Raw genomic sequence first — 18787 nt, forward strand, 5'->3', positions numbered from 1 at the left:
GGAGAGAGCCAGCCAACGGAGCTTGTGGTCTCCGGTGCCACAAGAAACAAACACCGCAAAGCGCATATTCTGGTTCGTAATGTCGCCTCCTGTAGACGCCTTCGCCTGGCATGTAAATACGGCATTTGATGATGCATGGCATGCTCTCGGGCCAGCAGCAAAGGTCAAACCACACGCACACCGAGAGAAGGGAAGTGACAGGGACACAGCAGGACATGATGAGATGCGGCCAGCTCCGAGTGCCCAGTGGAACATGAAACAAATTGAATTTTATTCAGCTGAAAATTTCTATTTGCATTCCATTTCAAAGGAGGAAATTGTTGTGGCCCTTGACCACGGCCTTGTACAGCGTTGTGGGAGCGAAAGGAAAGAAGACGGGACATCCGGCAAGGATCCAGCTCACGCTTGGCTGCTTCCGTTGGCCCATGCGGCGCTGGCACATCTTCGATGCTGGCTGTCCCTTTTCAAGTTAGCCCGACGACGGCAAACGGAAGGCAAATATGTGCTCGCCGCTACCGACCAGGACCGGATATGGCGGATGGTCATCCATTGTTGGTCGGTTGATGACCCCACACACACAGCAACATCACATCATGGCAACATCGGCCCACTCAGCGATACCAGCCATCGTCAATGGTGAATGTTCGCGGGCGGATTTCAAATGTGGCCACCACAGAACGGTGTGTCTCCGTCGTGTTTCCGCAGCCAGAAACACGGCCAAAGGTGGCTAGCCGCAACAAGATTCGCAAACAAACCACACCGAAGAGCGCCTAGACCCTGGGCCGGTGGTAACATATGGTAGCATACGCGAAGCCCACCCACTTGCCGAACGATCAATGTCGACCGGAAAACCCAACCCCCGGAAGAGAGCCATGCTTTCGACTCCATCATTTCGGTCGTTTCCCCATAACGGAAGGGTTTTCGTATACGCTTCGAGCTACTCCCCTTCGGTGGTGGGTAAGATCCGTGCCCCGAAACCCCGAACCAACCCCGAACGAGCACGAGGAATTATTTCCTTACGAGCCACGGAGGACGGCTGTTTGCTGCTATTTAGTTGTTTGCGCCGCTGCGAGCCCGATTCCCACCATCCGTCAAACGAACGGAGCTGCTAACCGACGATACACCCGGGAAGGCTCACCTTGGCGTGTGGTTGCAGGTCAGTGGGACGAGAGCTTGGATGCCATCGTCGCAAGTTAACGCCATCGCAAACCAGCCTCGGAATGGAACGGAATGTTGCTAATTGCTTTATACCGTAACACACCGACAAACCGCAGCCGATACAAACCAGGAACCCTCCCGTGCCGGGTGTCGTTTTGTTTCTCCCCGAGGCGTTGGTTTCGAGCTTCCGATTCGCCGGTTTCGCTCTACGGGGCGATTCAATGGTCAATGTTATGCCAGGTTGGACGGTCGCTGAGATGGAAGGAATTCGCTTTGTCGCTTGAAATAACAGTTACGGTTACCGAGCGCCAAGGTAACCGTGTGGCCGGTCCGGGCGGTTAGCTTCTCGTAATGATACGGGCACTCACGCCGATCCGCTGGTGCAGCGTAATTGCGTTCCGGCTTACAATGCGAGACCACCGAGGTGTATTGGGTGCTGTATCGGGAAAGAAAATTCCCACCCAATGCTCAATAACCGCAGTAAGGGAGGGACTTTTCCCTCAGTGTCTGGCTCGGATTTGCAACACGGAAAACGGCACAGAAATGCCAGTCGTTGGTTGGTTGATTTGATTCTACCAGCGTTGCGCTGTCGTGTGTGCTGGTGCTGCAAAACGGATCTCGACACTCAACTGGTAGCAACGTTTGACAAATTTCACAAATTGAAAGCAAGCTCTTGGTGCTCTGGAAACCACATTAAAGTACCGATAGTCGTGGGTTGGTGGTAAACATGGAAAACATTGCCCAAGTGGTACGCAGAAAAACAGCACGTTTCTTTGATGCATGTTACAAAATATCAGCTAAGAGAATGCAAACTGATCAATGTAGGGGTATTGAGTATTTATTGTGGTCACACTACCGATGGCTGGCTTGTCGAGAGTTGATATTCTTAAGTATTCGACAAATATTCTTAAGTTGCTACAAACGCTGAAACGAATAACCTACTTCGATTTGACAAGAAAACAATTATTCGAAATGCTACCTTTAACATCTACAGATAATCATGAGATATATTTTGTTTTACTCAATAGCTGACCATCTGATGGAGACGCCTGGTGTTTTTCGTTAGTCGATAAATCTGTATTGGCTTACCACATTCTTTCCTATTGTTTCTAATAAATACCATTAAAACTTAACACCAAACACTTTTCTGTAAAACTAAAAATCTATTCATTGAATTTGTAGCTCTAGTCATACCAATTTTATAATTATCTATTTGATTTGAATAAAAGCATCATTCGTCAATGGAGACGCCTGGTGTTTTTCAGATGTCGAAAAATCTGAACTGGCTTACAACATGTTTCCAAATAATTTCACGAAATTTCCAATAAAGCTGTTAAACAAAATAACCTTCTAGGAAATGTGTTGCAGTAAATGTTTTGAAGATACACTATGGAAGAATCATTAAGTCATACGACAAGCTCTGATATCAAACAAATCAAGCACATATGTGTTCAAATTTTCCCCAAAATTTGAATTTAGTTTTGGATAAATGATTCGTCATTCAAGTATTTATCAAATGTATGCCATTTATCAATTAAACTTTCCGGTTTGAATATTATCTATCAAATTTTGATGACGCATTTTCTCTTCATGGAGCCGTCTGGTGGTTGTAAACCTTTATGGAAAGAAACATTTGTTTTTATTGAAGATGGTAATACCTGCTCCATACAAGGGTTCGTAAAGCATTCAATTGTTCCGGTGATCACTAAGTCATAAAAGAATTCACATAAAATAATTTATCCGATTCAAGTATCATTTAAATATCAGATGGCAAAAATTTCCCGAAACAAAATGAATCGTACGACTGAAGCACAAAGCGACACTCACAGTAGAAAAAAAAACAACCATGTCAACAAGAGCCCAAGCCTCGATCCAATCGAACCATTCTCCGAGAGATACGATGCCAGCGGCACCCATTTTAAAATTATTCTCCATCTGCATTGAACCAAATCGTGCCGGAAAAAGTACGGATCCTAAATTTTTATTAGTCTCCATGTAAAGCACACATACACCCACACACAAAGCCCATCTCGTGATGCAAAATCTATCTGTGAACACTGCGAGCTGCGAACAACCGAAATAAAAAAAAAAGAAACAACCCTCCACTCAAAGTGGTAACTACCGGATCCATGTCAGCCGCTCGTAATGCTCGCTGGTGCGGTGACCGAACCCACCACCTTCTGCCACACCACACACCCACGCTCAAGCGCTCGGGGTTTCGTTAACGTTACCAAAACGACCATTAGTAACGACCTTCGGCCGACCCATCTCGTTGATCATGTACCGTTTATCTTGTATGCTTATTCCATCTATCACTTACCATCTTATCTAACTTTTACGGTTCCTCGGTTTTTATCGTTTACTGTGCCCCCCCAGCTCGACGGGGCCCGGTGTGGATATTTTCGGGGGAGGGCCAGCCCGGATCGATGGAAACTAACCTCGGCACTCGGAGATTTCCGAACGGGCCTCCCGTCACCGTCCCGGTCGGTCGGTTGCGATTCATTCGATCCGGTGTATCGTATTTCACTGAAGAGAAGGAGAGAGAGAGAGAGTGCTGGGACAACATGAACGCTGAACGCTTTCCCTACATCACCACCCACACACACACACGCTGCGAAAAGAGGACGGCTCGGAACCGTACGTGGAGTAGCGTGAAATGGGATCGGGCTGGGAACGCTGGCACCACGGGTGGGCCAATACACCAATTTAATAGAACCGGGAAGTGAAGCGTTCGGTACAACGGCAGCAGTCGATATATATATGATTTAACATAAATAGACTGCCCCACACGATTCTCCTCACCCAGCTGGTCACACTCCTTTTCTCTCTCTCTCTCTCTCTCTCTCTCTCTCTCTCGGCGTCGGTATTTTGCTAGTCACATCCGAGCTTTGCCCTATCTATTATCTCTAGCCCATGCATAACACATGCCGTGCACAAGTGCGAACCCCCGAGGGCAGCAAACTGCATAAGTATGAGACCGGTGGCAGTACTGCTTCATTTCGGCAGGCCACCCACCACAGGAACTGGGGCCGACCCGATGGATAGGTTGTCAGGTTTTCTGAACTCGTGTCCGAAACTGGCGGGCTGCTTTCCCACGAAATATGTGCAAGAAAAACAGCACCCTTGAACGATGTGCCTCACGTGCTTTACCAAAAGCTTCGTACGTGTGTGGGTGTGTGTAAAAAAATGCCCTGCACCTGATCGTGATGGGTTTGCCGTTTAAATATTGGAAAAGTTTCTCCCCAGCACACTGCGAACGCACGCGCTTTGCGTGTATGTGTGTGTGTGTCAGTTTCGGTTTGTGAGCGAATTTCGGCAAAATTCCATCCAACGCTGAAGATGTCGATGTCAGCAGCAGCAGCAGCAGTAACACTCCTCATCCAACCGTATTGTAGGTCCGTCAACTATGCACACATCTTGCGTGGGGTGGGTTAAAGCACCCTTAAAACATTCCCGTACCAGGCTACCTCCCATTCCGGGAACAGCTTTTCTCACATCTCACCAAGCGAATCGCTCAAAACTTCTCAATTCCAAGGCGCATGGGTTGGGCAGATTTATTATTTGCGAGCCCACGAAAGTAGATGAGAAGTACGATGGAAGCAAAGAAAAAAGAAAAACGATTCATTGCGATTGAAAAACCGCCTTCAAATCGCGGCGGCAGGAAAATAAAACCATCCACCCTCGGTGGATTGGAGCCATTTTTCTTATCGCTACCGATTGCCCATACCACCCAACCAACCACCGCCCCACAATCAGTGCGTGTTTTTTTTCGTGCCCCTACGTGCAGCTTATCTCAGCCCGCTCTTTCTCTCTCTTTCTCTCGCACTTTCACTTGCAGGTGATGGATGATCGCTGGGAGAGTGAAGTTATCGAGTACGGCGCAATCAATATCACCGGCTTCCGGATCGTCGATACCAGCAAAAAGTACGTCAAGGAGTTCCTTGATGGATGGAAGCGATTAGATCCGACCACGTCGCAGGGCGCCGGCAAGGAGCTCATCTCGGCCCAGGCCGCCCTCATGTACGACGCCGTGTTCGTGCTGGTCGAAGCGTTCTCCAAGATTATGCGCAAAAAACCGGACCAGTTCCGGGCGTACACGATGCGCAACCGGGGCCAACCATTCAACCATCCCGCGAACGGGACGCGAACGCTCGACTGCAACACCTCGAAGGGCTGGGTCACCCCGTGGGAGCATGGTGATAAAATTTCACGCTACCTGCGCAAGGTAAGTGCGCCAACACGCGGCTGAAAGCCGTGCCAACGACGTCCAGCTTCGGCCTGGCGTCCACAGCCGGCTGAGGCGCATCCATCCCGAGGCGAGGTCGTAGACCCAAACCCGGTGGCGGGATTTATGAGACCATGATGCATTATTATGGCGTCCCGGTACCATATTTATGCCGCCCTGGGTAGTATTGGTTGCGTGCCCGTTTGCGTGGCACACTTTGCGCTAGGCAGTCGCTTTTCTTGGCTCGTGGCTAAAGTGCACCAGCGGCTAATATCCGGCGCTTCATTTCATCTAACAACCACTCACACACGCTCTCTCTCTCTCTCTCTCGTTCTCTTTTTATCTCTTCGCTTTATCTTCCCTCTCACGGAAACCACCCCCAAAATGGGTACAAATTTTACACCTTTCCCGGTTTCCACCTGCTGTGGCTGGTGTGCTGGGCCGCTTTATTGGACCTTTTTGGCGATGGACCAACGACCGATGCGCAACAAAACGAAACTCATCCCGACCCGGTGTTTTTACGACGTTGGGCGAACGAAAAAACAAAAAAAAAAAACAAACGCACACACACAAATCTCGACCGTTCGCCCCAACCGTTTGCAGGTGGAAATATCGGGCCTTACGGGCGATATTCGGTTCAACGAGGACGGTAAGCGCCAGAACTACACACTGCACGTGGTCGAGATGACGGTGAACAGCGCGATGGTGAAGGTGGCCGAATGGTCGGACGAAGCCGGTCTCGCCCCAGTCGTCGCCAAGTACACCCGCCTCAAGACGGACACGCACTACGAGCGAAACAAGACCTACATCGTGACGACCATCATCGAGGAGCCGTACATCATGCTGCGCCAGCCGGAACCAGGCGAAACGCTCGAGACGAACGAACGCTTCGAGGGCTACTGCAAGGATCTCGCCGAGCTGGTGGCGAAAAAACTCGGCATCAACTGTACGTATCGCTTGGCCAGGGGACACGGGTTTGTTTGCATACGGCACCGACACGAGGGCACGGCGTAATTTTCGACTTCCCGGTAGCCCGGTCGACCATTCCATCCACCGAGCGTTCGGGTATTGACTTGACCATGTTTGCGAAACAATTTTGAAACACACAGCCTACCTGTGGGTAGCAGTACGCGCTGTCGGTTGTAGACACTTCATTTACCTTCCGGCTCAACGCAGCGCAGTAATTACGGCACCGAAAACCCCTGCCATCAGGGTGACACTCAGGCTCGCTCCTCCGAGTGCTTCTTGAGGCGCTGGCCTGCCATCATGGTGGTTGCCTTTGCGGTTCGATACGTTCGGAAACGCACGACGGGATGCGATAATTTCACCGCTTTTAATTAAAACCTTCTGCACGGCTAGGGAACGGACCGGCACCGTTTCGGGGACAGGGTCATCGATTATTCATGGAAGCTTTTTCACTCCGGCAGGCTGTTGTTGTTGTTGTTCTTTGTGCCCGTTTCGATGCTTCGGTGATTGGCATCGGTTTTCCTGGAAGCCGGAAGAAATCCGGGCACCGAAGCACCAGCAAAACACGGGAAATGGATCCCCCGGGATCATGTAAGGCGATATTGAGTTGTTGATTTTTGCCCAGGATCGGCAGCTATGTACCCTTTTTTTTATGGGAGTGTTTTTTTTTTGTTCGTTCGTTCACTCTGTCTGATCCCTATGTCTCTCTTACTCCCGCGTGGCTTTCTAACTTTCACTGGCAGGTTTTGCGCGCTCAAGCTCGATGTACTCGGTAGAACTCGGGGCTCATAAATCCATGGGATTTCCATGAAATCGCACGAACAAACAGCGGCAAAACTGTTTACCGGCCCCCATCTGGGATGGGGCTGTATGAGCAGGCTAATAATCTCTGCAGTTGTAACAACAGGCAAAAATGGCTTCCTTCGAACGCTGCTGGTGCAAAAGTTACAGCGCACAAACACACCGAAAAAGGGGTGACTGTTTGCTGTTGCACAGCACCCTGGATTGGCAGCCTTGAACAAAGTGAGTGCAAAACTCAGTGCCTGTGGTGACCCGTTTGCAGCTAAATTAGTTTTGTAAGGCACGATTACGCACCCAATTTCGTGCGGGGTTAATATTGCCTCGCACTGATTCCGATGGGTGCTTTAAGCGCAGTTCAAGCTGATCCTTTCGCGCTTTTGTCCTGTTAATCGACATCGCTGACTAATCACGTTTCGAGAGCTAGATAAACACGCCTCACGCTCAAGTTCGCCAGCCGGGCTGTCAGCGAGATGGCTGGATTGGGAAGCGGTATTAATTCCACCCATCCGGGAAGCATCATCAGCATGCTCGTTGCTGATGGAAAGCTGCTTCATTTTCGCTGAGCTTTTGCCGCTCTCAGCACGGTGCTTATCGTGGATTAATGCACAATATTTCGCCGTATTTAATTGGTACTCTCGGAGCGAAACCAAACCTCCAAGCAAGCAGTAGCTCGCGTGTAGCCACTTGTGCGTTGATTAAAATCGACACACGACGTTCCGGGAAAACCCCCGGTTTTACATCTCCACGCTGCGGTTAAGCGGATCAGCGCACCCGGGAAGCGGCTCCCGGAAGTTTAGAAAAGTTATCGATATGCCTGCAGCCACAGGCCACAGTTTTTCGGTAGGTGTGGCGTATCGTGACAAGGGTACCGTATTTCATTAGCTTATCAAAGTGCCATGAAACGATTTGTGATCTCGGGTCCTGCCCGTAAGGGACGCTGTGAGACAGTGACGTCCATGCCGGCACCATCATGCCGGCTAGTTCCGGCAGCCCATCGCCGGCGACTAGTTTCACGAATCTTTTTGAAAAAAAAACCCTTTTTCTTCCCGAGATGGCCCATCGTGGCGTAAACGGGCCCCCACCGACCAAGTGGACGCCGCCGGGGAACGGCCACAAAAAGCGCCAAGGATAAGCAAAAGTCCACTAGCCGGGAAAAACTTTTCTTTCGCCCCCCAAAGTTTATATTTGAAAACTTTCAAATTAGCTCCCAAGACGAGACCCGGACCTGTCCGGTTTGTTTGAAGTGCGTAGCGAGGGCGCCCCGTTTTAAGCAGCTGACCCCGGAAACTCCCGCATGGCACGACGCTTCACAGCAAACCCCGAAACGTGGCTCCCAAATTATCTGTCCCATTGCGGGCTAGGCGTGTGTGGGTTCATATTTCCTTGCAGCAAAGATGAAACAAGATTTGCCAAAACGAGAACAGGCCAGCCGAGAAAAGCTGGCAGGGGTTTGTTTTAAGGTCGCGGTGTTTTTTTTTTTTGGCTCTTTACTTAAAAGTCTCATCGCTCTCTCTCCTTCCCGGCTTATCGCTACAGACGAGCTGAGGATCGTGAAGGACGGTCAGTACGGTTCGGAAAACCCCGACGTTAAGGGCGGCTGGGATGGGATGGTGGGTGAGCTGGTGCGGAAGGAGGCCGACTTCGCCATCGCCCCGATGACCATCACGTCTGAGCGGGAGCGCGTCATCGACTTCAGCAAACCGTTCATGTCGCTCGGCATCTCCATCATGATCAAGCGCCCGGTCAAGCAGAAGCCGGGCGTGTTCAGCTTTCTCAACCCGCTGTCGAAGGAGATCTGGGTAAGTACGCAGTGGGTGGGATGGGGAGAGGGAGGGAGCTAATGAGATCCTTCCAAACCTCCCCCCACCCCCACACACACACACGCTGGAGGTCAGGCCACCTGGGTTTTGGTGGTTCGAGCCTGGTAAACAGCATTTAGCTCACAACCCGCGGGTCGTTGGCCCTAGGGGAAAAGGATCTGCCTCCCACTAAATGCTTTATCTCGCGCTAATGCCCGGCCACCCCCGGTATGTTCCACAGGTCTGCGTTCTGTTCAGCTACGTCGGCGTCAGCATCGTCCTGTACATAGTGTCACGCTTTTCGCCCTTCGAATGGCGACTAGTTAATTATAACGGTAATTAATTTCTCTGTCCAGAGTAACCGGATGTGCCATCCTGCGCCCGGGGGTTGCAGTGTGTTTCGCTGGCTCTCGTTCACACACACACACACACACACACAAACACACGCACACGTAAAGTGACACCGAAGCTCCGAACCGGCCAGCACGTTCAACCGGCCGGATTCGGATGAGTTGTGAACACTTCCGGCGGAACACAAGGCACGCTTGCCAGGGCGCAAGCCAAGGACGTAACTTATCTCATATGTTCTCTCTGTTCTCCTGTCTCTCTTTCACCCACACACACATCCTGCACACGACACAATGATGGCCGCCACGGGCACGGACACGACGGTCACTGTGACACACTTTATGGGCGCATATTCTGCCTGGCCGGAAATGTCAGGCGAGCAACCGGACGCAGTGCCGCAGGCGACGGTAAATGAGTTTAGCATTCTGAACTCGTTCTGGTTCGCCCTGGGCGCGTTCATGCAGCAGGGCTGCGACATCTCGCCCCGCTCGGTGTCGGGCCGGATCGTCGGTTCGGTCTGGTGGTTCTTCACGCTCATCCTGATCTCGTCCTACACGGCTAACCTGGCCGCGTTCCTGACGGTCGAGCGCATGGTCACGCCAATCAACTCCGCGGAGGATCTCGCCTCGCAGACCGAGGTCCAGTACGGGACGCTCATCCACGGTTCCACCTGGGACTTCTTTCGGGTAACGTATCCGTGGTGGTGGTTGCGCTGGAAAGAGAGAGAGAGAGAGAGAAAACAAAAAAACCACCCCCACGAGCAGAGCTCCATTAATTTCTATTTTCTCGTTCGTTTGTGCAGAAATCGCAGATCTCGCTGTACAGCCGCATGTGGGAGTACATGAACCTGCACAAGCAGGTCTTCGTGAAGACGTACGATGAGGGCATCCGGCGGGTGCGTACCTCCAAGGGCAAGTACGCGCTGCTCATCGAATCACCGAAGAATGATTACACGAACGAGCGGGAACCGTGCGACACGATGAAGGTGGGCCAGCATCTGGATGCGAAGGGATTCGGCATTGCCACGCCCTTGGGCTCACCGTTAAGGTAAGCTGTGACGTGTGCGAGCGGCAAGAGTATCCTCGGTGGGTAAGATGGGTAAACCACGTCAAGAAGGGAAAAAGTTATCCCGTGACGCGGGGCAACATGCGCCGTGTTGGGTGTGGAAATAAACCCGCCATCTTGAAGCAAACGTGGAAACATCGTGGAAGCCTTTTTAAGCGTGAAAAGCTCTATGAGTGCGTAAGAAAAGTTGTAGCAGGCGTGGCGAAAGCTCACAGAAAAGCTTCTGGAATGGGGAAAGCTTTCGAAAATCGCTTCTGGCGTCGATTCAAACATGGCGCATTGAAAGCTTTCAATGGGAAGCTTTCGGTGGGGGTTAAAGCGACACTTATCTGCGCACATTTAGCATTTCGCGTGTTTTGTTCGAAAATGGAATTACGTCAGCGTGCGTCTAGTGCACGGGCATTCGAGTTTCGATTGTACCTCTGAATGCAATTCACAAACGAACGAAAATTGCACCCAAACCCACAGTTGGTTTCAGCTAAATTTGTGCTTTTGTGCCGAAGAGCACAAAAAAAATGCCAGTTGTTGCATGAGTTTCAATCGTTAGGTTAGGGTTTTGTTTTTTTCGCCACGGCAAAATGCACTTAATTCACCACCGCCGGCTTGGCCGGCATTCATTCCCCCAATTCGACTACGAACATTCCCATCCGAGGCCGCGCGCTGAAGGGCTCAACCCTCCCGAACCACAAGCAGAACCATTTGTCCCGTCCCCGGGACAAACGTCACGTGTGACGAATGGAAATGGACGCAAAGCCAAACAAATAAAGGGCCCCCCTTCTCCGGTTCGCGGTGCAGGCGTGCGAGTTCGCATGACTCGACGTGAACCGCCAGCTAATCACCAGATGCGGGTCCTTCGAAGGCAAAGCAAAAACGCTTCGACATGCCAAAATATTTACTCTCCTCGCGGGACTCCTCGCAATGCGGGACCCTTCGCGTGAACACATTTGTAAGCGACCTTAGGACGACAAATTGTGAAAACCTCCACCGTGCCCTTTTTGTCCGTGCCGTTGTGTCCCAGCCTTCGTGGCCCGCTGCACGCAAGGCCACACCGCATCGGGTGTCCTTATGAGTGTGTGCTTGTGTGTTTCGGGAACCATTTCCTAGGTAGTCTGTGGTGTGTGTTTTTTTTGTGCATCTTGGGTTTTTGCTGCACCTTAAAACGCCAACCATCCTTAGCCATCTTTCCTCGTGAATTTCTCTTCGTGGATCGACCGGAAAATGTGCAGCAAAAAATGGCACAAAGCGCAGTAGAACCAAAAAAAAACATGGAAATTCGAAATGATAAAAAATCCCGAAACGCGCGGTAAATAGGCAAACCAGCCGACTCGCACGACTCACAACCGACGTGCAACGGGCTCGAACAAATCAACCGACCGTGTCCCATTAGTGCCGCACGGAAAGTCCGGCTCTCCCTGCGATCCTCCACACCCATGCTTGCCACAAGGACCTCCCTTCGTCCGGGTTGTAGGTCACCTCAACGACCCGCGTCACGACAAACGAAGATTGAGCGTCGTTCCACTGCGAGCTCGCTCCGTTTCGCGTCGTCGCCCGACATTATTTCACTACTGCATAATGAAGTAGCTGCAAGTGCAAGAAGTCATTCATTTGTCCCACCACCCAGCGGCAGGGTGGGGCGCAGTCATCGTCGAAGCGACGCTCGCAAAATGGCGCTTGTGCTTCGAAACAATTAGCAATCACGAGCCCGTAGCGTGGAAGAGACACCGAGAAACCGGTTTCGCGTTGCTGCCTTCTCAATGCTAATGGTGCACCTAGTCGGGTGCATCCCTTGAGGCGCATCCTTTCTCTTGACCGGCGGTGAAGGTGAAGCGCATCTTCACCGGAGAACCTTCGCCACTGCACCACGGGACATTTTCCGGCGGGTTGGCAACTGATCCGATTGAGATGGTGGCGCCGCAGTCGCTGCGCGCGCGAAGGATGCTTGCTTGGGGCCACGTCTCGAGTGGGTGGTCCGGAACAGGACGAGACACGCCCTACGGGTGATTTGGAACGTGACGCGCGTTGAGGAAGCTCGAATACGAGCCCCTACGGCTGAGCTGGGTGAGCTGTGCATCTGCGGTACTCGTGGCATGTGCCGCACTTCGGTCGTGTGGAGAACTCAAAACAAACAGCGCACAAAAAAAACAAAGTGTGTCGATTCCCTCGGGAGTGGGTGTGATAAAATGAAGCCCAAGCAAACCCCTAGTTCTCGATTCAACGTGGTTTGTGCTAGCAGTAGCTTGTGCTTTTTTGACATTAGGGTGCGCTTGCTCGTCTGTCGCTGAGACTGGCGTAATTTTTATGATGGCAAATCACTCACAAAGCGGCTCTTTGTGAGCGATATTAAGCTGCTGGATAAACACCCGTCTGCTCGTTTCGTCTTAGGGGCGTCAAGCGTTAACCGAAGGTCAGCCTGAATTTGTTCCACAAGAGCACTTTTGGCTCAATTACATCAACAGCTTCACACACAAGAGCATTCATTCTGTCGTATCCCTTTCTGGGGAACATTTTTAGAGAGGATGTTTGATAGGATGCTATGGGATGCTTCACTAACCGTAATCTTCTCTTGCTCATCCCCCACAGAGATCCGATTAACCTGGCGGTGCTTTCGCTGAAAGAAAATGGCGAGCTGACGAAGCTCACCAACAAGTGGTGGTACGATCGAACGGAATGCAAGCACACGGACAAACAGGACACCTCACGAAACGAGCTGTCACTGAGCAATGTGGCCGGCATCTTCTACATCCTAATAGGTGGACTGCTGGTGGCACTAGCCGTAGCCCTGGTCGAGTTCTGCATGAAGAGTACGAACCGGTCAAGCAATCGGATCCCACTATCCGACACGATGACGTCCAGCTCGAACTCGAAGAACCGGCTTACGATGCCACCACCGGCGCGGGAGTACGATAATGGCCGCATCGGGGTAAGTAGCCATCGCGAAGGGACCCAACGCGTGCAGGCCCTTCAAAAAAGGGGACAGCAGCGAGCCGTACTAATTGCAGTATCCGTTCTAGTACTACACCCCAGCGACGCACACCGACCCGGACCCGATCCATGCCAACTCGCACACGCAGGTTTGATGTAAGGAGCCGCCGGAGCTGCGCCTGTGACGTCCACCGTACGCGCCCACCATCCGGCAGATCGTGGCCAACAGCCGCCACGATGCGTCCACGTTGCTGAAGCGCGACAACGTCCCCGGCGGAGTGCCCCCGGTCGTTCACGATAACTCGTGTCTATAAGAGCCCGGTTCTTATCCCATCCCATTCTCCCTTTCGACGGTGCTTCTCGGTGGTCGGAAAACTCCGACGGTTGTGCTTGGGAAAAGAAAAGCGCAACGATCGAAGCTTCCGACCTTCCGGAAGCGCATCCTTTGCTGGCCCGCGTGCCACCAAGCTCAGATATCATTGGAGGAGCTTTTGACAGCGCGACTGTCAAACCGCGAACGTCAAACGAAACGTCAAGCGTCCTTACGCACGGCGAAACGTTGAAGACATTGAGCGTTGTACATAGAGTAGGGATTATCGGTGACTTTTTCTCACTCTTTTCCCCCGCTAAGGGGGGTGTGGGAGCGTCTGGTTTGTTTGAGTTTTCTTTTGCGCCATTCCGTTACCGAATGCCGGATGTTAAAGTTTTGTTTTCTTCTTTGTTCTCCGTTACGAGGTAATCAAATTACTAGCGGTAAGTTAGGCCGGCCGCCAAACGGTGAACGCAAACGGTGCACGGCATGGCGGTGCGGAATCACTACGGGCAGGTTACGGATAGTCAAAATGAAGTAAAATAAGGAGTAAATAGGAGCGACAGGTGCGACCCCTTCCGGTCGTGCAGTAGTTAAACGCGCAATGAAGCGTACATTATCGAAATGGACTGTAAGTAATGGGTGTAGGTAAGTTAGTGTTGCAACATAGTACGAAGGAGAGAAGCGCATGAAAGGGTACCTATAGAACTGACGAGATGAACGAGCACATACTCGAAAGCGGACTGAACGTGCGGGGGCTGGTGTGGGTCGAAAGCCCGCGAGCTAGCGCTAGGATAACGTCACAACCAGATTACAACACAACAACAGCAAACTACTTATGAGCAAACAAAATGAAAGCAAAAACAAACACGAAACACGCGAGACGCATCCCAGCTGTCTTGGTTCAAAACGAAACGAAAATCAAACCGAACGTAAGAGCAGTTCTTCTGATCCTGATTCTGAATCGAGTCCCAACCACTACCGTTCTCTTGCCGTATTTTCTCCGTATTCTCTATTCTAAAGTAAAACGAAAGACTATCGCAACACGCGAGCAGTTAATGTAGCAAAATCAAACCTGGAAACTGGACAAAACGGATGCCGGGCGTTTGCAAGCCAATCTCGACACACAGAACCCACACGACATTGTGAAGTGCGTTGAATTTGAGCGGTGTTTGCAGAGTGTTGGAGTAGAGAAACGAAATAAAAAAGTATCCTATTCTGAACAGGCAAGCCGAAAAATTTACACAACATAACCGAGAGCGTGCGCAAGTAAACCCGTGTTAAGGTGAGTGAGATGAAAATATGATACAAAACGTAGGCAATGGGGATGGCTGAATCGAAGGTCCATCGGCCAGTGGGCATGAGTCGGTGGGTGAGTGTAAAAAGACATGCGGTGCACCTTCAATCCCGCCCTTTTCGATCCACCCCCTGCGTGAGCCAAAACAGCGAGTGATCAAAAACAAAAGAAAAACAAAAACTGTATAGAGTAAGACCAGACTAAGCACTTTGACTAAAGTAAGTTATTAAACAAACAAGCAAAAAAAAAGTGAAGAGTAAACTAATGAAATAAATAAACCAAAACTCAAGCCATGTAACTAGTAACTTATCCTAAAGCCAAACAAACGACACAAACTGTTCACCCCATCTCACACACTGACAACACCCACACATACTCCCGAGCAAGCGCAATAGGGAAAGCGTTGAGCACGTGCGTGGAAGGGAATAAAAAAAACACATAAGGATTAAATTAAACAAAGTGGAGACGGTAACAGCATCAGTGTGTAACATTAGCAAACCGCAGTGACCGGACTTGGGGAGAGGCAGTTGACTCTCGCCAAAACTATCTACACACAGCCACATATACACACCCACACGTACATTTATGGCATTACCCATCCAGAGGCATACGGAGAGGCATGAAATGGAAAAAGAAAACAAAACACTGTTCAATAATTAAGCTAGCCGGTAAGCATTAATTCGATCTATACAGGAAGATATATAGGTTGACTTTCGTTTCGAAACGCCGACCGTTCGGGTCGGGACGACTGCCTGCTAGGTAGCGCGATCGGATAGGAGCATTTTCTCGGTTCGTTTCGATTTATGTGACTGTTGGGTTTAGTAAAAAGAAATGGAAAGCAAGAAGAAAGTAAGCAACATACAAACATACACACACGAAACAAGCATAAAGCCAGTGTGAGTGGATAGAAAAGAGGGGAGCGATAAAAGGCAACTATTGGCCAACGTGTGTATTTTGTGGGGTTGGTAAGCAAAACCCACAAAAATCATGCCACATTACGAACATTTGTTGAGATCGTTTGAAAATAAAATCGAATTCCATAAGAAAATTAATGCACTCTTTTTTTATGACCGCACGCGGCGCGCGCGCGCGCGCTCGCTTTGCCAACGTTGCATCCTTCCGGTGGTATCCTTTTTCGCCGTTTTTGTGCCGTTCCCCATCGTTCACACTCGGCCCTACCGTGGGTCCACTTGTTTCGCCGTATGAAATGAATTATTCAATGAAACTGCCCCGGATGTCGCTTGATACGGGTACCAGCAACGAACCAGCATGCCGTTTTCGAGCAACGCGCATGAAGAAAATAATTTAAGATCTGCAAAAGAAGCTTCCCGGTACCCGGGCGGGTCATAAAAACGGGCCATCGTCAAAATGGCGCAAGTGGCCTTGGGGCGAAATTTGGGCCACTTCCGCCATGCGCGACAAGCACCTCCCGGCGAACGGTTGGAGGGCGCTTCTTTAATCCTCTTACTATAATTGACCATTAATGTATCACATCGAAAACGTGCTGCGTAACCACCGACAATGGCTTGGTGCGTTTTTGGTTCCTGCGCCGGCCGGCCATCCTATCAGACAAATCAGGGCCAAGTGTCTTTAAATTAATCCGCTGTTTTACGGCTCCACCAAACGGGTCGGCTTGGCTGCATTGTTTTATTTCCGGTCAGGAGGGTGACTTTCCGTGCCCTGTGAGTGCGAAAAGCCTCACCAATTTGAGTCAAATTTAATCCATTCATAAAAATGAGGGCCGTTTATTATCTTCTACAAAAAAAAAACAGCTCGCATCGCATAAACATTGATTTTTTGATGTGCCGTTTACGGCAACGCGGTTTTTTTCTCTGTTTAAGCTGTGGTGCATTTGAAATTATCACTTTAGCTGCTTTTTAAAAGTTTCACATCAATTCACCGTTTCACCGTGCAACGTGCATCGTATGCATTACGTTCCTCGGTTCTTCATTTCCATATAGATAGCTTTTTTTTTTGAGGGAACCACCTCAACCAGCTGGTGCGAGTTGAGCCTGCTTGCATTTTTCGCTTCCAGCTTTCTTTTGCACACTTTTGCAACGCTAAATATGCTTGTTTTTTAAGAGAAAAAAACCCCTCATGAACGTAAGAAAAGCTCACAGAGGCTTCCAACTTCCATTTCGGTGAGAACCACCAGGCGCCTCCATCAACGAGGCATTATTTGTGAATTATCTCACTTTCTAATCCGCAAGCGCTAACAATCCACGTTTTTATCAATTTGAGTAGGGTAGTTTTTGTGGTTCATTGTTTTTCTGTCGTTCCCCAACGCAAAAGTGTCATTGTTCGGTATCCCCTTTCCAGAAAACGTTTCCGCGTGCAGATAAATCGTTCCCGACCACGATTCCCCAAACCACGCTTCTTCACCACCTGAACCTGGCCAATCCGATCCCACTGTTGCACGCTTAGCTTCACCCGTAATCCCTAATCACAGTGGGGCTGTTGAAATTAATGATGCACTAAATAATTATGATAAACAGCATCGTTATCGCCAGCTAAACGATCGCCGAAAAACCTCGCGCGCACGGCCTTTTTGCTCCCCTCACGAGCTTTCGTTTCATGAATAAAAATCACTCGATCAATTATAGAACGGAAACGAAGCTCCCAAATACCACCCACCATCCATGTGGAGCCCCCGCCCCGAACACTCCGCACCGCGTGGCCAAAGACGAAAGGCGGCGAAACATTCAATAAACAGCCTCGTTACCCAGCGCCCGGCCAACCCGATCCAATGAAATGGAAAAAGGGTTTTAACGGTGGGATTGCAGCACACAATACAAAACACACACACACACATACACACAAAGCTCCTAGTGTTCTTTTGGCTTGGTCAAATGCCGGTTGCCTTGGGTTTCACCCACCCACGAGAGGTCGTCCCTCGTCAAGGCTTATCTTTCACTTCCCGAAGCACCCGGCGTGGATTCGTCTCGCGGGAGCCCTCATCTTGATGAGGCGCGGGAAAACATTTGAAAGAAAAGCAAAAGAAAACGAGCGAGAAGGAGCTGGCGAGAAGGGAAGCTTTGCTGGCCTAAAAACACCACTGTTGGGTGGAAGCATCTTCCTTTTTGCGCTGCCCATCGTCACCCATCGTGGATGCCATCGTGATTCTCGTCATGTTTCCCTTTGTCATCATGGGGTGCACGTTTGGATTACGGTGCGGCATTGCGGTATGGCCGGTGGCAGAAAAGTCACCATCAAAAGGCACCCGCTAAGGGGCCAGCAAAAGGTTCCCACCATTGACAACCGCCACGCCGAAAAAGGAGCGAGAATTGGACTGAAAATGAGGAAGAAAAAAAAACAACAGATCCCAACAGACAGAGACTACTACGATCGACATGTACACTGACACAAACACACATGCACACATACACATACGCCACCATAGTGTCAAGCCGGAGGGCAACGGGCGATAGTTTGAAATTGGAAAATAAATAACTGAAAAGGAAACATAAAGATTATATCTTATCATGGACGGGAAACGTGACATGAAACGCAATTGTTCCCGTCACGAGGACAACGCCGGCCAAAAGGTACCGTGGGCCACGCAGGACGAACACAATACTCCAAATGGGGAGGGGGCGGTCGGTCCGAGCTGGGTGGCGTGGGAAAACGGCTCGACGGCGAAAAGGTGCCAACCCGGCGGATGTACACAATCAGCAAAGCAACTAGGAAACGGTGGGACTCCTTCGTTCGCCCCCCCTCCTTTCGAGCGCCACCTTCGAGCGTGCCGGTTTCCGGGACCGTTGGAAAAACATTTCCCACGCCGAAGGAGTGGTGGAAACAAAAAAAAAACAACAACGAAAATGAAAGGTGAAGGTGGGAAAAAGCACGCCCCGACCGACGGAAACGCCCGGACGCCCAGTACTCGCGTACTGTAAGTG

At 50.4% G+C, this 18787-nt stretch overlaps 1 protein-coding gene across 2 annotated transcripts in view; it reads left to right on the top strand.

The window, feature by feature from the left end:
• LOC128725616 (glutamate receptor 1-like) overlaps positions 1–13439 on the top strand; it is a 57004-nt gene extending 43565 nt beyond the window's left edge. Inside the window, exons 5-12 of one of the 2 annotated variants that reach the window (XM_053819374.1) lie at positions 4997–5383; positions 5987–6329; positions 8687–8949; positions 9191–9284; positions 9673–9983; positions 10100–10344; positions 12943–13282; positions 13374–13439. In XM_053819374.1, the coding sequence (XP_053675349.1) occupies positions 4997–5383; positions 5987–6329; positions 8687–8949; positions 9191–9284; positions 9673–9983; positions 10100–10344; positions 12943–13282; positions 13374–13439 (2049 nt within the window). Of the gene's footprint in view, positions 1–4996; positions 5384–5986; positions 6330–8686; positions 8950–9190; positions 9289–9646; positions 9984–10099; positions 10345–12942; positions 13283–13373 lie in introns of both variants that reach the window. The other variant, XM_053819375.1, reaches the window with a different exon arrangement.
• Positions 13440–18787: the final 5348 nt, after the last annotated feature.

This window comes from Anopheles nili, chromosome 3 (genome assembly GCF_943737925.1).
Source record: "Anopheles nili chromosome 3, idAnoNiliSN_F5_01, whole genome shotgun sequence".
In the NCBI taxonomy this organism is placed as follows: domain Eukaryota; kingdom Metazoa; phylum Arthropoda; class Insecta; order Diptera; family Culicidae; genus Anopheles; species Anopheles nili.